At 42.0% G+C, this 27,138-nt stretch overlaps 1 protein-coding gene across 2 annotated transcripts; it reads right to left on the bottom strand.

The window, feature by feature from the left end:
- Positions 1-1,119: 1,119 nt before the first annotated feature.
- hnf4a (hepatocyte nuclear factor 4, alpha) lies at positions 1,120-27,096 on the bottom strand (the record flags this gene model as incomplete). 2 transcript variants are annotated; one of them, XM_083656521.1, is made up of 10 exons in its annotated part: positions 1,120-1,262; positions 1,738-1,860; positions 2,394-2,630; positions 3,598-3,750; positions 3,916-4,003; positions 5,993-6,148; positions 6,273-6,379; positions 7,243-7,337; positions 8,057-8,231; positions 27,048-27,096. In XM_083656521.1, 10 exons carry the CDS (start codon positions 27,094-27,096, stop codon positions 1,120-1,122), a joined length of 1,326 nt encoding a protein of 441 aa, XP_083512647.1. The 2 variants fall into 2 exon arrangements, with proteins under 2 accessions (XP_083512647.1, XP_083512648.1); XM_083656522.1 differs by lacking the exon at positions 27,048-27,096 and adding an exon at positions 9,453-9,549.
- Between the last annotated feature and the right edge of the window lie 42 nt (positions 27,097-27,138).

Here is a 27,138-nt window from a genome sequence, read left to right as displayed (position 1 = left end):
ACTGGCCTAGCTACCTTTCCAGATTTATTATTATATATGACATTAAAGTTCCTATCATAGTATCCTCAGAATGTGCAAGTAGCCTTGTGCTGCCCGGGCCCTTTATTTGGCTTATATAGGGTTATGGTTGTATAAAATATGCCTGCAGCAAATTCAATGTAAAAATAGACCTTGAACTTTTATTAATTCATCTTCACATTGTAAGGTGAAACATTGCCTGTTTTTTTGTAAGGCAGTACAGGTTTCAAGGCACATTTTATTCTGTCAGTTAAACCGTGACAAAAAAAAACTAAACTTAAAACAAAAAATATAATATATTTTAAAAACCAATACAATAGTATTTGAATTGGGGAAACTTACATTAATTCCACAAAGTGTTTCTGTCTATGACTTTTACAAAGTGGCACCGCAGAGAACACTGTGTTCATGTGTAGCCTATACCAAGCTATCTCGGTGTCAATTTTAACGTGTTCAATTTCACATAACTACTGTAAATAGTTGTCCGGTACATCAAACAAACTGGGTGGAGGTTCATCTGGTCACACAGCATATTAGGACAAAGAGGACAACGCATCAAAAAGTGTATCTAAGGGATTTCCTTTTGTACAGTTTTGATAAAAATGACATCATTTCTGAAATAGAAAAAAATGTCACTGTGTTCACGAGTGTCTGAAAGTCCTCGCCCTATCAAAGCATTTCATCATCAATAAACATCAAATGAAACGCTGTGCAACACTAAATACACGACAATGTAAGGCCTGTTGTAACATTCATACAATATTGACATGATCAAGTCACCACACGGAACAGTAAGACTTCTGCCTTTCTTACAACAAATCCACGTTGCCCCAGTAATAAACTGTCTACAACAGTCTTTTAATGTCGATCGTACAGAGCAACAGTCTGTAGAGTTGGGTTTTGACGTTTTGGATCCCCGAAGACTTTGAATAAAGAACAATCTACTAGGATATTTGCAATTACATTTAGACACTTAGCTACTTTACTGTTTCAGTCAACAGCTGCAACGCTGATTATATATAAACTTCTGTATAAAGACCTTGGTTTCCATGAGGATAAAAAAGAAACTGAATGCAGGGAAAGAGGAAGAAGAGTGGGTTGTTAGATAGCCTCTTGCTTGGTGATGGTAGGCTGGGGGATGGAGGCGGGCTGCTTGGGCACGGTGGCTATCACCCCCTGAGCCATTTTATAATGTTCTGAGCCGGAGGCGGTAGGTGGAGAAGGTAGGGGCGTTTCAGGAGTGGCTGAAAAGTAGAACAGATATGTACACAAGAGAGTTATCGAGGGAGAAACCACAGATTGGCTACAGTGGCCTTTTTTTTTTGCCAATCGTCGGTGTGACATTTCTTGAAACAACACAATTTTCAGACAAGGAATAAGCCGGCAACTTTTGTGAAATTTCTGAGAGCATTAAAAATGTGAAGAAAAAACAACAGAAGTTCCCTTTGACAAAGTAAAGCCAGATTAGTCTCCGTGAAGAACTTAGAGGCTTATACGACCAAGCTGGTTTGTCCTTCCAGCTACCTGACTAGGCTGCACATGGAGCTGGGTGCAAGTGAGGGAAGTCCACAGCCTATGTTAAACTATCATTCATTTCAATGCACAAACGCTTTTTTGATTGTCCCTCGTCCGTGATCTGATTCCTGCACTAGCCAATTAATGCCACGTACTATCGTACGTGGCATTAATTGAATTGGCACTAATTGTATTTGTACTTACAGATTTGACCGTTGTGGATGGGCGTGGCCATGTTGCTGGCCACGATGACGTTGCTGCTGAGATGCTCCTGAACCAGGTGAGGGTGCAGAGAGTGAGGTGCATGTGGAGCCTCATTGGCAGAACCTGAGAGACAAAACACACAAACATATACGGTCATTCACAATGTACCTACTGTGTGGCATATACATATACAGCATATAGAGAGGCAAAGTGGAACGTCACTTCCTGCTTCAGCACTGTACCAGAGATTTTCATCCGCCATTTATTTTCCCATAGACATTTCGTAAAATGCTTATAAAAAATAGTTTTACTTGGTCAAACCAAACGGTTCAGATATATTTAGAATCGGGAGAGACCATAGAACATTTCCCTTGGACCAAAACTAAAAAAAACAACATCGAAAAAATATTTTCTTTAAACCCGCATTTTTTAAAACGTTTTGGTCCGAGTGAAATGTTATGCGATCTCTCCTGTTTCTAAATATATCTGAGCCGTTTGGTTTTAACAAGTAAAACCATTTTTATAAGGATTTTACGAAATGTCTAAGGGAAAATAAATGGCGGATGAAAATCTCTGGTACAGTGCTGAAGCAGGAAGTGACGTTCCACTTTGCCTCTCCACACAGTTGCAAGAGGACCTCATGCGAGAGAGCTCACCTCCGAGGAGCATCTCCTGCAGCAGGTTGTCGATTTTGGCCATGCCGAAGAGTTTGACGAACTGGATCTGCTCGATCATCTGCAGGGTGATGCTCTGTAGCGTGGGCAGGAGCAGGAGCAGCTCGCCGAAGCGGCCCCGAGAGTCGTACTGCCTGTCATTGATGTAGTCCTCCAGGCTGACCTGGACCTGGTACCGCATCCTCTTGATCTTCCCCAGGTCGCTCAGACCTTTGGCGTCTATGGGCAAATGAAAGCAGGTTAGTGTTGTAAGTCACTTTCCTGATATACTGAGGGAGGCAACATAGAGCTCTTTACCTATATGTGTGGTGGCCTGCAAAAAGATGGTGGGAATTTGACATTTTCATTTTTTGATATTTACATAAAACCCTCCCCTGTGTATAACCTTTTGAACGAATGAGATAGCTCTCTCAGATCAAAAGTTACGAGTATTTTAATCTGTTATGTGTCTAAAAGTAAAACGTGAGAGAAAAATGGCTTTAAACATAACACAACGTGGTATTTTCTCCAGTGGCATTCCACCAAAAACCATCAAAATAAATACTTTCCCCTTTGTTTTATGAAAATAATTATTAATCATGACGTACTATGGAGATTAAATTTAATTTATAGGTCAGAGATGGGAAAAGTACACACATTCTTTACTTAGTACTTAGTACAAGTACAGTTACAGTACTTGTGTAAAAAAAGTATTTCTACTGGCTGTTTCTGTGCGAAGCCAACTGAAACTCACGTCAGATTAATATAATGATGACTATTAAACTTAAAAGATCCCCTCCAAACATGTTTTAAGACGTATAAAGACGCTACTTTGACTAATAATTTGTGTGATATGGTTTTTCCACAAAAAAGGTGCACATAATGCGTGAAAGCTGGGAGAGACCAACGTTACATCCTTTTTGTCTGTTGTGCATTAAAACTAGAGTAACTAGCCTGTTTTTTAAATGTAAGGAGTAGGATGTATAGCTATTTGTGTTAAAATGTAGGGAGTACAAGTAAAAAGTAATTAGAAAAATAAATACTTAGTAAAGTACAGTAACCAAGTATTTGTACTTAGATACTTCCCATCTCTGAAATAGGTACAGTAGACATTCAAACACTCATCTGAAGCGCACTAATATATATATACAGTATATATATAAAATAGTTTGCACAAACTGAAAGATGATTCAGTCATCAATCATACCTGGGTCAAAGAAAACGATGGCCTTCAAGCAGGCGTATTCATTGTCGTCTATCTGAAGCTCCTGGAAGGGAAGCACCAGCTCGTCCAGGATCCTCACTGCCACCCTGCACACCTCCAGCTCGGGGCAGTTTCTGGCGATGACGTGGTCGTTTCCTGCCGGAGGATCAGTTTGTATTTTAGGAGCAGGTCTAACGGAACGCATCGGCATTTTGTTCAGGATGGGACAGTCATTTTGCTGGCAGTATGAGATATTGAGTGATGGCAGTAAGACTGAGTGAACGTAGTTTTTAGATATAAAATACTTGATGGAATTTGTACCTAATAACAGCAGATCTTTGTAAAGCATGGACCTCTTGGCAACACCGAGCAGGAGGTGTTCTCCAGCATGAGCTCGCAGCAAAGCCACCTGAGATACAAAGAAAGACATTTCATAATTAGCAGTCTGGTAATAACTTGATGAGATCCCCAGAACCCCACTATACCTTAATATGAATGTTTTGGTATTATATAGCCAAAAGCCTAGAAGTCTCAGATTCCATTGTACACAATTTAAAGGAACACTCTGCCCATTTTCAACCAGCATTGTATCATTAGAACATCAGTAGTATAGAAAACTCTAAACGGTTTTGAAGTCTGTCATTTAATTTGACAGTTATTGAGTGTTAAAGTGTGGACCAGTGACATCACTGGTCCACACTAACTCAAATTAATAACTCATTAACTCAAATCAACTCTCAATAACTGTCAAACTATTCGTCATTCATCTAGTTTGACAGTTATTGAGAGTTGATTTGAGTTAATGAGTTATTCATTTGAGTTAGTGTGGACCAGTGATGTCACTGGTCCACACTTTAACACTCAATAACTGTCAAATTAAATGACAGACTTCAAAACCGTTTACAGTTTTCTGATATACTACTCAGGTTCTAATGATACAAAGCTGGTTGAAAATGGGCAGAGTGTTCCTTTAAACACTTAGCCACTACTTTTTCTTCTTTTAACCAAGTTTTTTGGGATTTATCCAACTCCCACTCCCACTATAGCATAATGCTTCCTCTGATACATGTGCAGTCACCAGCCGCTTCTTTTCACCTGACAGCCAAGAGTTTCTGAGGACATAGCGCGTGGGAGGATCAAACTACTCCCCCAGTTCCCCTCCTCCCGATCCAGGCGCCCCGACCAACCAGAGGAAGCACTAGTGCAGCGACCAGGACTCATAGCTCACCGGCTTCCCACCCACAGACAATTGTGTCTGTATGTATGTCTGTCTGACCAAGCCCGGAAGTACTGCTGGGAATTGAACAGTGCTTTTACCTCTACTCTACCCCCCACTTAGCCACTACCTTGACTTCCCAAGAAGTCCCAAGAGAGCCAAAGTGAACGTCACTTCCTGCTTCAGCACTGTACCAGAGATTTTCTTCCGCAGTTTATTTTCCCATAGACATTTCGTAAAATGCTTCTAAAAATAGTTTTACTCGATCAAACCAAACGGTTCAGCTATATTTAGAATCGGGAGAGACCATAGAACATTTCACTCGGTCCAAAAAAACAAGAAAAACACAGTTAAAATATTTTCTTTAAACCTGCATTTTTTTAAAGGTTTTGGTCCCGAGTGAAATGTCATGCAAACTCTCCTGATTCTAAATATAGCTAAACCGTTTGGTGGCTAGCTGGTGTCTTGTTTGGTGGCTAGCTGGTCTCTCGTTTGGTGGCTAGCTGGTCTCTTGTTTGGTGGCTAGCTGGTCTCTCGTTTGGTGGCTAGCTGGTCTCTTGTTTGGTGGCTAGCTGGTCTCTGGTTTGGTGGTTAGCTGGTCTCTGGTTTGGTGGTTAGCTGGTCTCTCATTCTCTAAAGTCAGTATTCCAAGGTCACTGAGCAGATCGAAGCTTCAAAGAGTGAGCGAAAAGTGAAGAGAGAAAAACCGTGGCGGATTTCTCTCAAGAGACACTCATATTGGTGTCCCTCTAATACAACATCAGCAAATCAGTTACCCAGGCCCGGTGATCACAGTGTTAATGATTCTGTACTTCTTTTGGAGGAGGGATATAACTTTAAAACCAGCTCATCATATTCTAACCCAGGATTAAAAATACATTAACCCACTCCGGCTGAGGAGTTGAAGATGTTCCTAGAGATCAGTCTTGATACTGAGCGTGACGGGGGGAAAAAAGTCTGTGTACATATTCTTTTGAATATTGATCCTGGTAAATATTTTAGGAGAGAGAGGCGTAGCTGGTCTATAGTGGATCTCTACACACAGTCCTGTAGCGTGCACTCGATGTGTGCAGTGTATGGGTTTGGGGTTTGATGCTGCTGCAGTTCAGTTGTGGCTTGGTTGATGAGTGACCAGAGTGTCTATACAGCTATGTACACTGTGTCTGTGTCTATGGGTCTTACCTGGTCATCCAGGGGCAGGTCACAGAAAGCAGGGATATACTTGGCCCAATCCACCAAGACCAACAGCTGCTGCTTCATCGACTCGCACACGTCTGTGATGGTGGCCATTTTTTTGGTCCTGATGTCGCCGTTCAGGATGGGACCAGGGGAGGTGATCTGCACGAGGTCGACACAGACGCAGAGTCATTAGACACCTTGTTGTCGTAGTGTCAAAGATCCTAGTCAGAGAGAGGCTCCGGGCCTTACCTGTCTAGAGGGTTAGGGTTAGGGTTACCCTTACCTGTCTCGACAGCACGTCTGCGTTGATGAGCGCGTTGATGGATGGTAAACTACTGTCTTCATAGCTGGACCTCCTGGTGCTGATTCTGTCTCTTTCATTCTGTACAGCTAAGACACACATTTACAGTATACCCGTCAGAATGCAACTAACACTTAAGGCCATGTTCACATTACAGGCAAATCCAATTTGCTGCTAAAGTCATTAATCATCATTATCTTGATTGGTTTCCCAAAATCTGATTTGGGAGTGTGTCCGCACTGCCGCAAATCTGATTTGGCCAAGTGTTCAAGTCGGATCTGTGTGTCCAGACCTCCATATGTGGTTTGGGACAAGTGACACAAATCAGACTTGGAGTGTGCAGACTCATAAAACCAATCTGGATAGAATCATGAATAGGTCACTAAAGTTCACAAATCAGATTTGGCCTCCTAGTCTGAACATGGCCCTGAGACTTGGCTTGCAGGCAGCACAAAATGTGGCATTTATACAGTATGCAGCGAAGCAATTTGATTATTCGAGAAAAACAAGAACAAACGTTTAATTGTCTTCATGACTTTGCTATATTACAAATAAAATAATAAAATAAAATAAAATGCTGCGTCATTTAAAGGAAAGAATAAGGCGCCCCGAGGCTGTCATGTTTATCAGTATATGACTATTATTGCTCAGAAATGTTTGCTCAGCATAAGCTGCTCAGAGACTCCAGTGCTTTCATGCAGTGAACATTAACAAGGTGCTCCTCTCCTGGGAGTTGCGACACAGCCCGACTCTACGGGTGGCTTCAAATCCAAACGGGGACGACAGCTCAGCTCACACCACGACGACGATGACAGTGATTCACTGATTAAGTGGGACATTTTGTTTTTCCCCTCGCTTGCCACAAAAATCACTACTTCTTCACCAAAACACATTGAGTTCTATAGATCGAGACGGTTTGTCACAGCTGTGAGAAGATAAAAGGCTCCTATACCTTCTTTCTTCATGCCCGCTCTGAAGCATTTCTTCAGTCTGCAGTATCTGCACTGATTCCTCTTGTCTTTGTCCACGATGCATTGTCTATTGAACCTGGAAAGTGAGTGGAGGACGTTTATTGCTACTGTAGCTCATTCAAACTGCAATGAATGAAGCAACAATTAAGTTCCTTTATGCAATATTTAAACCCTTAACGAGGCAACATGTCTATATATTCTTATTCACAGTAACAGCCTGAGGGAGTAATGAAAGTGGGTGGGAGGCAGTGTAGGAAATTTAAAAAAATATTTTGGGGGCAATTTTTCCCCCCACTGTCTAAAAACTGGGGGCATTTAAAATTTTTGGGGGGCACTTTAAAAAATAGTAATTAGTGCATTAAGTTGCTAAAGCGTAGTGTGAACAACAGTGCTGTTTGTGTGAGTGTGTTCTTCATCGTTGTCTTCTGGCAACCAGCTTGCAGGTGCTGAGTTTGCGTTAGAGATGGAAATGAATTAAATGAATGAAAATAAAATTACCAAAAATATTGGGGGGAGTTTTTGCCCCATGGATGATGGTTTTTAGGGACATTCTGAGATTTCTTGGGGGCACTTTCTTTGCCCTTGCCCCTGGCTAAATTCCTACACTGGTGGGAGGGTTAGACACCACCACACACTCACCGTGGGGGGCGTAGTGCCTTGCACAACGGCGCCTCAACAGTAGCATTTAAGGGAGGGGGAGAGCATGCCATTCATTTCCCACCGCCCAGGATTTCTCACGTGTCTATATATGTGTGTCTGTGCTTGAGCCGTTTGGGATGCAGTGTGCGCGCTCACCTGCAGGAGTACATGTGGTTTTTGCGCACGCTGCGCCTGAAGAAGCCCTTGCAGCCGTCACAGCTGGAGGCACCGTAGTGCTTGCCGGTGGCCCTGTCCCCGCAGATGGCACACAGGCTGCCCACCCCCAGGTGGCCGGTGGCGTTCATGCTGGCACTCTCAGCCGGCGAAGAGTCTGCCACACCGAGGAGGAGGAGAAGAAGGAGAAGAAGAAGGAGAACAAGAAGAAGAAGAGAGAGGTCATCAGGTCACCAGGTCTTAGTTCATCGGTTGTTTAGACACGGAACAGGGATGCCCAGGATGACACTGAACAGGCAGCTTTTATGAAACCGTTTCTATGAAAGCTAAATCATACAACAAGTATCAAGAAACATGACTTGACTCGCTGCCTAATATTCTCAAACTGTGTATTTATTGAAGGCGTGTCGTCAAGCTGGCTTCATCTGAGAAGGTGTGAGCGGCCGACGTGAGCGCAGTCATCATCAGCGTCATTGATCACAATGAGCCTCCAGGAGGAACCGGCTATAGGATCTATGAGCTGCCTGAGTAGCTCAGACAAAGTCAACAGAGCCTAATTGATGTAGGCTTGATTACCTCTGAAAAGGCAATCACATGGAGACAGTCTTCCTTCTAGTCATCAGACTGTGTCAATCAATCACACAATATGTCATGTTTTCATCAGCATAAACATTCTTTAGGTTGTAAATGGTTACCACGGTAGTTATGATAACCATTCAAAAGTTGAATAGTTAGGTAGTGAGAATCATTTTAATGCCGTTACACCAGAAGGTGAATGTAAAGTTATATTGTATGTAGTGGAGGGTCACTTTAAAGCATTTTTTTTTTTTAATCATCGTTGGAAATAGTTTCATTTTAGAATCGGGAGCACAGCCAGGAGTCATGGGAGACCGCATCGCTGTCATCTTCACTTCTCAAAATCCATTAATCAACCCAACAGCAGAAAATCCCTATACTAATTCTCAAGCGGAGAATCTGTGGGAACAGACGGTTTGTAACAGGAGAGCGATGTTCCTGATCCTCAGACGACTGCTTCATCACTGGATGAAATGTCTTCTCGCCTGTCATGGATCTGTCTGAAATATGACCAGTAGCACCACCTCACTGTGCAAGCTCCAACAGGTTAACACCGCACTCCCAACTGACCAGAACTGAGCGGAGCCTCATATCAATCCGAACCTCTTAATGTTTTACTACGCCACCAAAGAGGCGATAAAAAGAGAAGACCATTGCACATGATCGTCCCTCTCTGGACGCAGAAAGCAGATGGACAAATGACCCCTTATCACGGCTCCTCCGTCCTCCCCTTGACCAAAGTTTTCAGCGGGTAAAAGTCTCAAAGTTCATCGGCGGAGCTGCATAATAGAGAGGGACTCACCTGCGCCCATGGCCAGAACCTGCATGTTCTCGAACTCCAGCGTGGTGTAGGCTGGGTCCAGAGAGTCGCTGTAGTCTGCCATGTCCATGTCTGCTAATGCTTTGGGGCCAAGCAACTTCTCAACTAGCTGACAGTGACTTGTCCAAGAAGCTAATGTGTTCCCCCCCACCACTAGCACCTTCTCCTCTCACCCCCTCCCTCTCTTTTTTGGGGGGGGGTCTAGCTCCGCCCAGTCAAAGGTAGATGCCTGCCTGCCTGGCCCAGGGGAGGGTGGTGATCAGTGTGATGATGGGGAGCTGCTGGTGTCACAGAGGGGAGACCGTGCGGAGGCCACAAGCTGACTGACAGCAGGAGCCGCCTCTAACCGGAGCAGAGGTGGAGCGTCTCTCTGGTTGATGGTTAACCAGCCTCCTCAGTGGTGAATCATAGGGCTGTGTTTCTTTAACAGATAACACAACTTTGATATCGTTCATCTCTTGGATATACCCTACCCCCCCCCCCCCTCCCTCTCTCTCTCTCGCTCTCTCTGTCTCTCTCCCGTCCTCTCTCTGTCTGTCTCTCTCCCTCCCTCTCTCTTTCTGTCTGTCTCTCTCCCTCCCTCTCTCTCTCTCTCTGTCTGTCTCTCTCCCTCCTCTCTCTCTCTGCCTGTCTCTCTCCTTCCCTCTCTCTCTCTGTCTGTCTCTCTCCCTCCCTCTCTCTCTCTCTCTCTCTGTCTGTCTCTCTCCCGTCCTCTCTCTCTCTGTCTGTCTCTCTCCCTCTCTCTCTGTCTCTCTGTCTCTCTCCCTCCCTCTCTCTCTCTGTCTGTCTCTCTCCCTCTCTCTCTCTCTCTCTCTGTCTGTCTCTCTCCCTCACTCTCTGTCTCTCTCTTTCTCTCTCTGTCTCTCTCCCTCCTTCTCTCTCTCTGTCTGTCTCTCTCTCTCTCTGTCTCTCTCCCTCCTTCTCTCTCTCTGTCTGTCTCTCTCTCTCTCTGTCTCTCTCCCTCACTCTCTGTCTCTCTCTCTCCCTCCTTCTCTCTCTCTGTCTGTCTCTCTCCCTCACTCTCTGTCTCTCTCTCCCTCCTTCTCTCTCTCTGTCTGTCTCTCTCCCTCACTCTCTGTCTCTCTCTTTCTCTCTCTGTCTTTCTCCCTCCTTCTCTCTCTCTGTCTGTCTCTCTCTCTCTCTGTCTCTCTCCCTCCTCTCTCTCTGTCTGTCTCTCTCCCTCTCTCTCTCTCTGTCTCTCTCCCTCACTCTCTGTCTCTCTCTCTCCCTCCTTCTCTCTCTCTGTCTGTCTCTCTCCCTCACTCTCTCTCTCTCTCTCTGTCTGTCTCTCTGTCTCTCTCTCTCTCTCTCTCTCTCTCTGTCTCTCTCTCTCTCTCTCTCTCTCTGTCTCTCTCTCTCTCTCTCTCTCTCTCTCTGTCTGTCTCTCTGTCTCTCTCTCTCTCTCTCTCTCTCTCTCTGTCTCTCTCTCTCTCTCTGTCTCTCTCTCTGTCTCTCTCTCCCTGCACACCTCTGTCAGTAATGGATAAACATCTTCCTGATGAGAGCCATAACAGTCCTGTGCCAAATCAGCCTCTGTGACACATCACACTTTACCACCAGTTTAAACCAGTTGCCCATTTGATGATAGCCAATTATCATGGCAACACATTCTATAAGATGGCGTCGTCACGACGACACAAATCACAATGTCTCAGCTGTTTGTAGGGCCCGGCGAGAGCAGAGCAAGGTGTCTCTTACCTGCCTGTTCATAATGTCATTAGACCCACTAGTGGTCTGTGTTCACTAGTCAGAGCTGCTTCCACGTGTCAAACGTCTCCGGGTAAATCTCACTTAATTCTAGTATAATGAACAGTTAAACAGTTAATTCTAGTATAATGAACAGGAGAAACAGTTAATTCTAGTATAATGAACAGGAGAAACAGTTAATTCTAGTATAATGAACAGGAGAAACAGTTAATTCTAGTATAATGAACAGGAGAAACAGTTCATTCTAGTATAATGAACAGGAGAAACAGTTCATTCTAGTATAATGAACAGGAGAAACAGTTAATTCTAGTATAATGAACAGGAGAAACAGTTAATTCTAGTATAATGAACAGGAGAAACAGTTCATTCTAGTATAATGAACAGGAGAAACAGTTAATTCTAGTATAATGAACAGTTAAACAGTTAATTCTAGTATAATGAACAGGAGAAAGAACTCTTGCTAAAGCAAATTGATGCCTCAATGTCAAAGAGTTCATTGTTTGTGAAAATGCACGTGAGGCCTGCCTTCTGCTCCAAATGCTCAGAACCTGCTCTGCTGGGGCAGCTCGCCAAATATCATTATAATATAATAGTAATATAATAATAATCATATATAATATTATTATAGCTAGACAAATTATTTATAAAGGCGGCATACAGCATTTCTTTAAAGATCAGACCAGTGTTGTGGTACTCGAGTCCTGAACTCATTTTACTGGTGACTCGACAGACTGCTCTGACTTGATAACTGATCAAAACTGTTTTTGTTAGTCTTTTTGTAATAGGCCCTAATCAATTGGCATAAGATATTGATAGCTTTATTAATACTGTGACATTATTCAATTTCGTGCCGGGGCAGTCCTGTGTGGATTCACACACACATGTTCAGTAACTCCTGTGTGGTTCACACACACATGTTCAGTAACTCTGGACTCAGACTCAGGTCATGTTCAGTAACTCTGGACTCAGACTCAGGTCATGGTGACTCGAACACTGGAGACTTGAGATATAGTGAATTGATCTACAACACTGGATCAGACCCTGCAGCACAAAGGTGACTAGAGCCTCACAAGCAGTGTTGGGCAAGTTACTTTCAAAATGTAATGTACTACATATTACTAGTTACTTTCATGTGAAAGTAATACGTTACTTTACAATATTACTGTCTGTGGTAGAGTAACTCGTTACTTATGACACTACTTTTGCATTACTTTCACCAAAATAACTGCAGTAGCAGAATGACATCGCCGCCCCAGAACATCCTAAAAAAGAATGTAAACTGTCTTGGAGTCAGTGTAAACAATCCAAAAATCTAAATTTTATTCTTTTCCTTTGTTATTGTCATCTATAGTGGTTATTTGCATAAAAACACACAATTTGATTAGGAAATGATTGTATCTTTATTTAAATATGTGCTTTGATTTAAAAAAAAAAAAAACTAAATTTGTAACTTGTGTTACTTGACAGAGTAACTGGTATAATATTACGGAAATCATATTGGTAATAAGTTATATTACTGAGTTACTGCTAAAAGTCATGTAATATGTCACTTTTGTAATGAGTTACGCCCAACACTGCTCACAAGAGTATGCTTTTAGCCAAACACACACACACACACACACACACACACACACACACACACACACACACCATTATAATCAATGATGTGCTCATCAAGAAATCAAGAAATAAGGCGATTCTAGTTTTCCTACAATTCTCTGAATCCTGACCGCTTTCAGGAATAAATTCTGTGGTTGCGTAAATTCACTGCCTCCTCTGCGTAAGTGAATGTGACACAGCAAACAGTAGTCCGGTATTTGAAGAGAAAGTGCCAGTACGTCGCAATAGGTCAACGATCTCGGGTTCAAGCAGACCTCTGGAGCAGTAAAGCCCACGTCGCTGAGCTTGATAACCATTCACCCAAATTATATAGAGCGTTCATAAAACCACGCAGTTCTCTCCCAGCAGGCAAACACCATAACATTCTTGGTGGTTATAACAACCCTGTTCAGTGATTACATATTGACGAAAAAACCCCTCTTAATCCAATCAGAAATGAAAATGGGCGCCATCAACGTGTGATTAAAACCTGTAGGAACTGTTCTTTCCAACCCCTCTAACTGTCATGTCTGATCATAGATTTAGATTCATTGATCATAGATTTAGATTCATTGATCTTGAGTGCTTTGATGTAGCTGTGAACATCAACTCATCTGATTAACTCACAGTCATGATAGAGGAATGATCAGCAGCTAAACTCCTAAGTACCATGACTCTGTGCTCAGAGATGACAATACAGCAGGGATACTCAACTTGCTTTGCCCGGGGGCCACTTTTGCAAAAATGACAGGGGCCAGTTAATAAACAAACATTAATATTAATATTTCTGTAGCAGATTGTAGGTTTTTGGGGTGTCAGCCGGAGTTTAGTCTCACAATTTGATGAACACAGGATAGTTAGTTAGTTAGGTTAAGGTAAGTTAGTTAAGACAGAGGTTCTCAAATGTTTTTCAGCCAAGGACCCCTTGCAAGATAGAAAATATACCGGGGACCTCCTCATTCTGATTTGTGATTTTGGGCTAAGCTTAATTGTTTCCACGGCAACGTGCTTGATTTTTAAACTGATAGGTTTGTTAGATTAGAATGTAATCCATGAACCATTTTAGATTTAAGGCATAAAATATTTTCGCTATGAAGCTTTTGCAAAAAAAATATATATATATATTTTCCTGAAAACTTTTCGCGGACCCCCTTGCAAAGTGCCACGGACCCCTGGGGGTCCCCGGACCCCCATTTGAGAACCACTGAGTTAAGATACATACATTATACTGTAAGTGCCTGGGCGGGGAGCAGACGACCATATTTGACAATTTAGATGGAGCTCAGTCAAACTTGATTTCACATTAGTTTTCATTGTGAATTAGAAAATGGTCGGGGGGGGGGCACTCTGCACCCTATCGCGGGCCGCATCTGGCCCCTGGGCCACAAGTTGAGTATCACTGTAATCCAGTATGAAACGTGGCTGTTTTAAATGGAGCATGTCCTATCACCCGCCTACACAACAGCCATCGTCGATAACAACATGTCTTCACGTTCGATTCCTCTGCAATGCCCATATTTGCTCAAGAAGTGTGTTGATTATTCCAACAAACCTGTAAGCAGAGGAGATGGGATTCTGTGTGAAGCTATAAATGAGTCACTCGGAAAATAAATCTTATCTTCCCCGTCATTAAAGCACTTTTATCACCACTGCCATCTTACAATTCTGTGAAGTCCTCAAGGAACGGTCATATACAGGACTATAAAGTATAATCTGCATGCTTGTAGCTTTCTTAATCACACACGCTGACAAACTGTTGTGTCAGATATCAGATAGGGCAAGTTACTTTCAAAATCGCCCGTAACTTGTCTGAATTTTGGTGAGGAGAAAGGGGGAGGTATTCTATAACAGTGATTCTCAGCCTTTTTCATATCAAGAACCCCTAAATTATTACACATTTGGGCCATGGACCCCCATTTGATACAATTTTGTGTCCCCTGAATCTGAGAATATTTTTGTTAGATATGGTTTTGTCCAGGGAGGGGAAAGTTCTTGGCCCAGATGACAGTATTTCAGAGGCTGTAGCAGGCCCATTTAAAAAGCCAGAGTGAATATACTGGTATCCCCTGAAACTAGAAGACTTAAAGCACCCATTGGTACCAAACACATCACATGCTAGCTTGTCGGAAGGAAAAACTGGCATGGCCAGTTTCAAAGGGGTCCCTTGACCTCTCACCTCAAGATACAGTATCTGAATAAAAGGGGCATGCTCACTTTATGCTAATCCCATGCTCATATATATATATATATATATATATATATATATATGCTGCTATATATATATATAGCAGCATATTGCACTGAGCTGTCATATAGCATACAGCATGTATCATATAGCATGTAGCATATTGCACTCAGCTGTCATATAGCATGTAGCATATTGCACTCAGCTGTCATATAGCATGCAGCATATTGCACTCAGCTGTCATATAGCATGCAGCATATAGCATGTAGCATATAGCATGTGTCATATAGCATGCAGCATATTGCACTCAGCTGTCATATAGCATGCAGCATATAGCATGTAGCATATAGCATGTGTCATATAGCATGTAGCATATTGCACTGAGCTGTCATATAGCATGTAGCATATTGCATTGAGCTGTCATATAGCATGTAGCATATTGCATTGAGCTGTCATATAGCATGCAGCATATTGCACTGAGCTGTCATATAGCATGTAGCATATTGCACTGAGCTGTCATATAGCATGTAGCATATTGCATTGAGCTGTCATATAGCATGTAGCATATTGCACTGAGCTGTCATATAGCATGTAGCATATAGCATGTAGCATATTGCATTGAGCTGTCATATAGCATGTAGCATATTGCATTGAGCTGTCATATAGCATGTAGCATATTGCACTCAGCTGTCATATAGCATGTAGCATATTGCACTCAGCTGTCATATAGCATGTGTCATATAGCATGTGTCATATAGCATGTAGCATATTGCACTGAGCTGTCATATAGCATGTGTCATATAGCATGTGTCATATAGCATGTGTCATATAGCATGTAGCATATTGCACTGAGCTGTCATATAGCATGTGTCATATAGCATGTAGCATATTGCACTGAGCTGTCATATAGCATGTAGCATATTGCACTGAGCTGTCATATAGCATGTAGCATATTGCACTGAGCTGTCATATAGCATGTAGCATATTGCATTGAGCTGTCATATAGCATGTAGCATATTGCACTGAGCTGTCATATAGCATGTAGCATATAGCATGTAGCATATTGCATTGAGCTGTCATATAGCATGTAGCATATAGCATGTAGCATATTGCATTGAGCTGTCATATAGCATGTAGCATATTGCATTGAGCTGTCATATAGCATGTAGCATATTGCACTCAGCTGTCATATAGCATGTAGCATATTGCATTGAGCTGTCATATAGCATGTGTCATATAGCATGTGTCATATAGCATGTAGCATATTGCATTGAGCTGTCATATAGCATGTGTCATATAGCATGTAGCATATTGCATTGAGCTGTCATATAGCATGTGTCATATAGCATGTAGCATATTGCACTCAGCTGTCATATAGCATGTAGCATATTGCACTGAGCTGTCATATAGCATGTGTCATATAGCATGTAGCATATTGCACTGAGCTGTCATATAGCATGTGTCATATAGCATGTGTCATATAGCATGCAGCATATTGCACTGAGCTGTCATATAGCATGTAGCATATAGCATGTGTAATTTAGCATGCAGCATATTGCACTGAGCTGTCATATAGCATGTAGCATATTGCACTGAGCTGTCATATAGCATGCAGCATATTGCACTGAGCTGTCATATAGCATGTAGCATATAGCATGTGTCATATAGCATGCAGCATATTGCACTGAGCTGTCATATAGCATGCAGCATGAGGAAGACACATTGACCCGTGATGGGATGCGTGCTGCTGTCTTATAATCAGTCACCCAAACCCTCGGCCCCGGGGCTAAAAGTCAAAGGATCGGCGAGAACTGATGTAACACTTGTGTGATTCTCCCCTTTGAAACTTCAAACTCCAGTTTGTGAACAAAGTCCTGTCTATCTTCTGAATAGGAATCTCCGACCACTGACCAAACTCCATTTGTAACCACTGCCTATTTGTACCTTCTCCTCAATGACTACATTTCATTTCCCCCAAGTCCCATCTGAAAGGCAAGCGGCAGGGAAGCTTCATAGTCAAATCAAAATACTGGAACTAGCAGCTGGGAGAAAGGAGAATCCATGGTGCCTGAATAAGATTTGGAATACACAGTTTGGGAAACTTTTTTTTTTAAGCGCTCCACTCCAGACACAAAGTGAGTGTTTATTCTTCACATCCAGGAGTGTTGTTGATGTGTTGTTGATGATGATAAGAGTCAAAGAGAAGAGACAAGGTGGTGCTTGCTGCAGCATATTTGAGGCCAGTAGAAAAAGCGTCTCCTGCAGTAGATGGAGGAGATAGGTGAGTACAGTGACATGGCAAAGACCTTGTCAACAGATAACTATCTGCAAATCACACAGGCCCCTCTGGCTCGCCAGGGAATATCATAGTTTCTGCCTCACGAGAATATTATATATATAAATATATAATATATATTTATAATATATAACACTTTTGTTGTTCACGCTGATGTTGATTTTTGTGATTTTTGTTTATCTCATTTTGTTATCATGAATGTTTAGTCTGTTAAGTCTGTGCTGAATTCACAGTGAATTAATTTACACTACTTTCTGAATCAATACGTTTACCCAGCTCAGTCAAATAATGTTCTTCTGCTCAGTCGAATGTAAAAATTTAAATTGAATCAAGCTTCCTTTGATAACTCTATGGAAGCTAAACTGATCAATAGCAGAGCGTCCGAGGCCTGAACAGTCTTTGTTTATCCTCCTCTCGACTTCAGTGAAGTCGTCATCTCTGTTGGGCTCAGTTCAACGTTGCTGTCAAGTCTTGTGTTCAACTTGAGAACGTCATTTAACAGCATAGCTGTTGTCCGGAGTGTTAAAGAGGCTTTTCCATATTGACTCAAAAGATCAAATGTATAGCCTACTGTAACATTTGAGTTAGACTATTTGTATGTTCTCTTCAGTCACGCGTTACCTCACTTTTGGGGGAGCTAATTAATTATTCATAATTATAATTAATTTAGCTAATTGTGAGGTATGAAGAACGCAAACTTTAATAGCTGAAAAATGCAAAAAGAATAGGCTAAAGCAGAGCCAGTTGAAAATCATATATTTGTTCAGAAAAGTTAGTTCTCATAGTCCTCCTCGCCCATAATGACTATTTGGTCTTGGGGTAATGATAAACCACTAAAGCCTAATTTTGCACAAGTTCTACTTATCCCATAGCATTACTGGGTAATAAAGATGTTGGCAAATAAAGGTGAGAAGCACGTAGTTTGAGGAGAAGATAACGCAACGCTATTACTTTTCACTTACTCTCCCCACGACACCGATAATGTCAAATGTTTGCTTTGAACTTCGTTTTTGTAAGCTTCAAATCAGTTTGTGTTCAGGCATGCGGAAGGCAATACTTAAAAAAAAAAAATCTGTAACATGTATTTCTTTAAATCAAAATAAGCTTTCAGTAGAACTGTGCAATGTTTCGGGTTTGACGGCTGTTTTGCAACATTTTGCAAATGTGTAAATGTACAGGAGCGTGTTTCTTTCCCCCGTGACATATCCAGTCAGAGCTGTTTTTCTGCACAGTGAAAAACTCACGTCGCCTCTTTGCACCAAATAAGTAAACAATTGCATCAATAAACATGAAGAGCCATGCTGCACGACGTAAATCAATCACACTCTGCGATAAGCCTCTAGAATCATTAACTTGTGTTTTGCTGAGAATTCATTTTGACTGCTGGCCGGATCACTTCTGTCAGCAGCCTTGCTGCTCCGAGGTGCCTTTATCTCCCTGACTCCCTGTAGGGCCTCTCGTCATCAGCAGATCAATAGACATTTAACCTCCATATCTTGAATAACAAGACAATAAATATTTAGGAATTCAACCTTATCCTATCAGCACATGCAGGGACAAAAAAAATAAAAAATAGTCCTCAAATAGTGCAGACAGCAAAGTTCTGACATCACTGCAGTTTGAAACGTCAATGAAAATACACCGGACAAATATTCTGTGTTAAAATAAACGTCTGTGACTTTTAACCTAATTGCTTTAACATTCATATAGGTGATATGATACTGTGTATGCAGACTTGAAAGTGATCGGCTCGTCACTGACCCTGCAGCAGTACTATGCACGAGTTTTTTTGGTGCTGGGCAGGTTCAGCTCACTGGGTCCTCCTGACTGGGGTCACCCACCCCCACCACACACACACAGACACACACACACACACACACACACACACACACACACACACACACACACACGCACACACACACACACACAGACACACACACACACACACACAGACACACACACACACACACGCTGCCCTCAGCCTCTCTCTCCTTGGCCTGTCTCGCCCTGTTTGAACAGCCGATGGTCTGATCTGATCACCGCGTCATTTGGGATGTCAATGTCACAGGCCAAACGATGCCTTTTCCAACACTGCTGCCTGCAGGCCTGAAGCTGGACTCTCTAGTCTAGCTGCTACTGCCCCCATGTGGACATGTACAGTAAGCACAAATCCTTACTATAGGTGACAGCTGCTGGTATTTCGACCCACATGTAGGCGGAGGTCATTTTTCCGTTTTTTACAGATTATGAAAGTTCAGATTGTAAACTTTCAAATGATGTGTCACACATTGTAATCTGAAAAGAATGAAGGGAGTTATGCTTATTTGAATGTTCACACTCCTAAAAGCAACATTCAGAGATAACGGCCCTCAAAGTTGGAGAAGCTTTTCACACCTAGGCAGCCAGGATAGGGGGGACTGGACAACAAGGACTTTTATTTAACAAGATACACTTATTTACGGATTCTAAAACGGCTGCATTTTATGTGGAATGGATAGTTCAACACCTAAACTTGGGTATTAATGGAAAAAACGAAAAACAATTGTTTTCAAAAAAATAACCTATTTTCTCATTTTCTGGGAATTACAATTGGCCTACGTGGTCCCTTCCTCTGGAGAGTGTCCCTGTGTGATATACTAGTGTGTATCATCATCCACAAGCTGTTGGCTAAATGTGTCCTGCTCGGTCCAACTCAGGCATCACATTGCAGTTCAATCATTTGGACTGCCAAGATAGTGTAATAATAATTTGTGTTCAAGTTGATATTATTTTTACATCACTTGTTTCCTCTATGCAACATTCGTTATTCTATCGTTTTCCCACGCAAAACAATTTACATTCACTGGCTGCGATCATGCGTTGATCCGATTTATTTTGAAAGCAACAGTGATCCAGAAAACGTTCCCCGAGAAAAAACGCTCTATACGGTTTCACCGCAAAAACAGCTTGTTGTTTGTGCCCGACTCTGGAATGATCGACATGCTCCGACTAATTCCCCTCGTCCGATCATCTCCCCCACCCCGCGTTTACAAAGCCTGGCTTCCTGTGCCTTTACCTGGGTTGAAGTGCAGTGTCCCATCCTCACCATACATCCCTGTGAAGCGCTCTCAGTTCGCCAGCTGAGTTCTGACCCATGAGCCGGGGAGGCTCGCCTCTCTCAGGCCCGGCTCTGTCAGGCCCAGCCAGGCTGAGCAGCACCAGGGCCACAGCTACTGGACACAGCTGCCTGCCAGCGAGGCTGTAAGGGCTAATCCCCCTAATGCCTGTCACAATGAGATTTGATTGGAGACTTGAACGCCCGGCTTAATGGTGTCAAGTGAACAGTGTGCAATAGCCACTACACCCTCCGTGCAGAATGCTAACTCAGGGCTCCGGCATGGTTGAATTTCATACTTTATTTCAGTAAACCCTCTCTTCACTATAGCTGATTGTGTTCATTTTATGACATCGTTTTGTAACTTTGTTGTAAAGAGCTATACTTTTCAGAATTTGAAAATTTGTCCAGAGATTGAATTTATTTCAGACAATCAATATACATATAAGTGATAAAGAGGTTGCATTATGTCTGTGCCCTTAAGCAACCTTGTTAAATACTGAAAACGATGTGATCACATGATGAGGCCTGGACACACTAGTAGGCTGTAGTCCCACCAGCTGGCTACAGGCAATAAAAAGCACATTGCCACTTGGCACAGCCCACACACCATGCTGAAATAGAGCATTACAGTCTCAACGTTGATCCAGATGACAAAAATTAAGACTAAGGCCATGTTCACATTACAGGCAAATCTGATTTGCTGCTAAAGTCATTAATCATCATTATCTTGATTGGTTTCCCAAATCTGATTTGGGAGTGTGTCCGCACTGCCACAAAGTCGGATCTGTGTGTCCAGACCTCCATATGTGGTTTGGGACAAGTGACACAAATCAGACTTGGAGCGTCCACACTCATAAAACCAATCTGGATAGAATCATTAATAGGTCCTAGTCTGAACATGGCCTAAGAAATCTCTCCACTAAAGGGTTTCAATATTGCAAAAATGCAAGATTTGGTACCTGCCAAACACGGATTTGATACCTTGCCATTTACCATAAAGTGTCAAATTAAATGTTTATGTGGCCAGTGCCAGCCCACTGCCATTGGAAAGAGAAACAATATGTATGTATGTATGTATAGATACCATATATATATATAGATATATAGATATATATATAGATAGAGATAGATAGATAGATAGATAGATAGATAGATAGATAGATAGATAGATAGATAGATAGATAGATAGATAGATAGATAGATATGGCGCTATCCCAGTCTCCATTTCTCTACGCCGGCTGCATTCTACCACATGTAGTATACACTGACTGTATGCAAGTACCTCATACAACCCCACATCAAAAAAATCCAAACTATCCCTTTAATATGCACTATATTATCTATGTTGTATTTTCCCAGTTACCAATTCAAATCCTTGCTGCAGGCATCATGTGCCATCAGCGCCTCTTAAAGCTGAGTCTGTTGATGACTTCAGTTACTCTTCTTAACTAAGCCAGGCCCAGCCAGGCCTCTCGTCTCGCTGCCCCACTGTCAAGTCATTGAGCTTCCTAGGCAAACAGATATATCGGCCGAGGGGCTGCTCAATGGCTGTTGTCCTGTTTACATTCGCCAACTGATTCTGCAAACAGCCCCGATCAGGCGTTTGCCCAGGTTATGACCGTTGTGCAGTTAACCCATTGATACCTGATGCAGCATTTGCGTGTATATCCCTCATTTGTGTGTGTGTATCCCTTTAAGACCTTAAAGGGATACACACACACAAATGCTGCATCAGGTATCAATGGGTTAATCCCATCATGTGTCTGACATGGAGTCATGTGACTGACATGGAGTCATGTGACTGGTACAGGCCATGGGCTTCCTTGCTGAGAGGAAAGTGTGTTGTTTTGTCTCAGTAGTTGAGGATAAAGGAGTATTTAGGGGGGAGGAGACTGCAAATTGTTGCGTATTGTGGTGTTCAAGACAAGTCAATAAAGCTCTCGTCACGTTCAGTTCTCTTCTCAAGATGGATGGCTGTAATGATCTGCTCGTGCTGTATGTCTATTGTCTAGTTAGTACATTGTATAGATTGCATTGTCTACAAAATAATGCAAGGAAACGTGGAACTCACAGTACAGCACACAACACACACAACACACACAGCACACATCACACAACACACACGCATCACACACACAACACACAACACACAACACACAACAACACAACACAACACATCACACACAGCACACATCACACAACACAACACAACACAACACAACACACAACACAACACATCCATTTCAAACTAGATGATTTTTGGAAACATTGTATCAGCACAATTCAAAGTAGTGATTTGCAGTTCTGTTTGTTGGCACAAAGACAGGTAGTATAACCTGATCTAGGCCAAAGAGAAGCGTAGAGAAGGCAGCTGCTAAGGAAATACATTTGTAACTGAAATGTAGTGGTTTTAGAAGGTTTGTCAAGTATACAGTATATAGAAGCTAAACAAATGTTGCTTATTGTCCTGGATAACCAGCTGGAGGTGACACAGACTTTCTGGATTCATGGCTCTTTAGTTGGCTAATTAACACCTTAAGTGCCATAGCCGAAATAATTCGTCTTACATAATCCAACGCTTAAGTGCCAGAGCCGAGTTTACTCGTCTTACATAAACATTTTTTTTTTTTTGACGGTGGTACATCAATCAACAACTTTTACATCTTCGAGATCACTATTGGAGCAAGATAATGTGTATAATCTATTTTACCGACCCACTAAGTGTTGACAGTGCTCCCCCAGACGACCGAAATCAAAGAAAAAACTGCAGCGGGACCAAGCCGTTCAAGGAAATGCCGTGGCGATTTTACAGTAATCCTTCCAAGACTTGTCTTGCCTGAGAGCGGCCGCGCACCGGCAGCAGCACACAGAGAGCGGAGAGCGATTTGCAAAATAGATCATAGGTGAAACACACTTTGAAACACCTCAGAAAGGCCAGAATCAACATCTGCCCATCGCCCACGCATTCCCCGGCCCATCTTGACTCGCACAAGGAGCGTCTGCACGCAGGCAAGCAGGCAGGCAGGCACACAGGCAGGCAGCAGCAAAAGCGCTTCTGACACGCCCGCTGTACAGCCAGGAGGAAGGAGGAGAAGACACACGGAGGGAGGAGTTTGAATGAGAGGGGTGTTTCCTGTTGTTATGGAGGAAATTACTGTTCAAAACTATTGTTTAGAATGTCTGACGGTCTTACTGATGCCAAAAATGAATGGTTAAAGTGACTGTTTCACAAAAAGCCATTTATCTCTGAATAAATTTCCAGACGCTGAAACCATGCTGTACTCAACGGCTAATATCTACATAACTACTAACTCTGCAAACTAACTCTTTTAGACAGAGAAAGCACACATTCTATTAGTTATTTTTAGATGATTGGTGTTCATGAATTCTTAACAGAAAAGAATCCTCGGCTGTTTCTAAAATGAGCCAGAATCGTCAAAAACACCCCTGGCACAACTTACCTACAGGAATGAAAACATGGCTGGCATTCAATGTGTTAACATAATCTGTGCTTGTGACCACGTTGCAGATTGTTATTGGCTGTGACTATCAGGGAGACACTAGAGCAATCTAGAGAGAGAGTGGTGTCAGTGGAGGACCAAAATGCGTGACTCATTAGCCAATGAGCAGCCAGGAAGGGGTCTCGCGCTACTTTTGAATGCTAAAATAAAGCTGATAATGTACAATTTGATTCAAGAAAAAAAAAAAACTTTCAAAGTACAACACAAACTGTCCATTTTGCTGCAACTCGACAGAGCTGCTTAATCCAGGACCTTACTTCCTGGAACTCTTGAGAGTAAAAAACTGGTCCATTGGAGTGAATGGAGATCTTCATACACGGTTCTGGGAGACACGATTGCCAAAATGACCCAATACTGTGCGACTAAATACATAATAGTCAAACTAACACAAGCATCTTCCTTCAGTAGAATAGAATAATCAAAAACTTGAGTGGATTATCTCTCTCTCTCTCTCTCTCTCTCTCTATATATATATATATATATATATATATATATATATATATATATCTGAGGTTCTTCTATCTTGTGTCATGTAGCCTAGATTGAACATCAGTGCTAATCAATAGAGCCATAATAATAATAATCAATAGAGCCATAATAATCTGCTGCGTCACATGATTGTGCGGTTAAACGCTGTGTCAGGTGGCATTTGAGGGGTTAGGGTTAAGTCCGATAAATATTCTTTGGTATTATAATCACTGGCTAGTCATGAAGTCATTTCATACCGCATTATTGTCAAAATTGATGCATTGTGTCTTGTTGACACCTCCTCTCAGTAAAGGAACCCATATGATGAAGGCGATCATTCAATATCATTATATTGATTGTTGTTGTTGTTGTGAATAGTATTCTTATTAGATTGACTCCCTGCAAAGGAGGTGGAGGATAGACTGACATGTAAATACAAAGTGGAACAGAGAGCTGAGGTGTTGAAGTTTGAGCAGAGCCATTTGACAGTGGTATTATTAAAGAATAATAATAAATAAATAAATAAATAAATAAATAAATAAATAAATAAATAAATAGATAAATAAATAAAAAATATATATATAGATAAATAAATAAATAAATAAATAAATAGATAAATAAATAAATAAATAAATAAATAAATAAATAAATAAATAAATATATAAATAAATAAATAAATAAATAAATAAATAAATAAATAAATAAATAAATAGAAACAAAAACAGTTGAAAGGCATGGTGGGACAGGGTCCACCACACTAGGATGCTTCAAAACCTCCCTGCATGGTCCTAAAGGATGAAGAATAGCATGGCTTGTCGAGGGACACAGAAAACGGTTTCGCCGCATTGTGTCTTTTCTTTCTTCATTTTTCTCATTTGACTCAGTTGACTTTTCAAAGCTCATTTCAACAGCTTTGTAAAAACACATTTGCGTCTGCACATCCCCGTGTGTGACATGCAAATCACTCAATGAATGATGACAAAACCACAACTACTGCATGTGTGCACCTGCAGCACAGTATGCTTAGTCTACTCTATAGAGAGCCAAAGTGAACGTCACTTCCTGCTTCAGCACTGTACCAGAGATTTTCATCCGCCATTTATTTTCCCATAGACATTTCGTAAAATGCTTACAAAAAGAGTTTTACTTGGTCAAACCAAACGGTTAAAGATTCAGAATTTAAAGAAAATATTTTTTCAATGTTGTTGTTTTTTGTTTTGGTCCGAGTGAAATGTTCTATTGTCTCCCCCGATTCTAAATATATCTGAACCGTTTGGTTTGAACAAGTAAAACTACTTTTATAAGCATTTTACGAAATGTCTATGGGAAAATAAATGGCGGATGAAAATCTCTGGTACAGTGCTGAAGCAGGAAGTGACGTTCCACTTTGGCTCTCTATAGACCAAATCACCGTGACGTCACCATGTAAACAAATTTACTTCCGGGTACCACTTGGGGAAGGCGGCAGGTTTAAATGTGCGTGTTGTCAAATAAATGCTGTCAAACCCTCTCGTTGTTTTCGGCCGACTACTTTCAATTTAAATGGTTAAACGGTTGGTAAACATGCTTGTCCGACGTATCTAGCCTTTCTTCTGTGTTTGTTTTATGTAGTGTTAGCTAGCTAATAACGTTTGTTTGTCTGTCAAACTCGCTGTTTTTTTGCAGACTCGTAACCTCGCGTCACCAGGCTCTTCTCGGCGAGAGCAGACTCGTTAACGTTACAGACAGAGCTACTGACGCCACGTTAATTTAATTTAGCGTCAAGTCTACTCTGGTCTGGTCCAACAGGTAAATAAGCTAGTCTGGTCTCCACTAACGTTAGTGAAAGTGTTGTTATGAATGATATTAAACAACAACACAACACGGACGAACCATTTTTGTCTTCTTTGTCTGTTTTTGTCTTCAACACGTCAGTTTGTGCCGTTCACCGCCATTATAATGTGTGGACCCAGGGGTACCCGGAAGTAAATGTAAACATCCCGCTGATTTGGTCTATAGAGCAGCTCAATGAGGCTCCTCCATGGGGATCGTTCAGAACAATCAAAACACAGGAAGCGTTCTGTGCAGCCTGTTACAGGGCTGTACATCAGGGTGTGTGTGTGTGTGGGTGTGTGTGTGTGTGTGTGTGGGTGTATGTTCACACTCCACTGCATCATATAGTCATAACTCAACTCAAAGCCCAGAAAAAAAAAAAAAAAAAACGTTCTGCTTGGCAAGGTTTCATCACACATTTCATATTTCTGTATTTCCGTAGTCACTTTTACTCCCCAGCGAGACATGATCAGCGTCCAGACATTTTCGCAGCACATGCCCAGAATGATAACAGCTACAAGACTTCATCCATTTACTACACTGTCTCAAAAGACTCATTTGTAACCGTTATGGTGACAACAGCGTGATTAAAATGTTCAAATCATCCTGCTCTTCTATCTCAATGTTCTCGAGCCAGTGTATCATCATCATCAGTGTCCAGGGCCGTTTTAACAGCCTCCATATCTCTGACACACCTCCCTAGATTGCAGCCGTGTGAACGAGCCAGACCCAAATGGCGCTGATACTTCCTCGCAGGACTTTCGCCGTGACCCACCCGGCGCTGAGAAGCCAAACCCGACGACACGCGGAGCGAGCAGCTGTTCACCCTCCAGCTTTTTCACCCAAAACCCGCCCGAGTTAAAGTGATCCAAAGGAAAGGTGTGTTACTCACCAAATGGAAGTTCCATACTTGAGCTGACTTGTGTATTTACATTGACCATGTTGTCGCCCTCGTCTCCCTTTTCAAAAGCATCTGTTTTAAA

This window comes from Poromitra crassiceps, assembly GCF_964638095.1.
Source record: "Poromitra crassiceps genome assembly, chromosome: 20".
In the NCBI taxonomy this organism is placed as follows: Eukaryota; Metazoa; Chordata; class Actinopteri; order Beryciformes; family Melamphaidae; genus Poromitra; species Poromitra crassiceps.
This window is presented reverse-complemented; position numbering and strand designations above follow the sequence as displayed.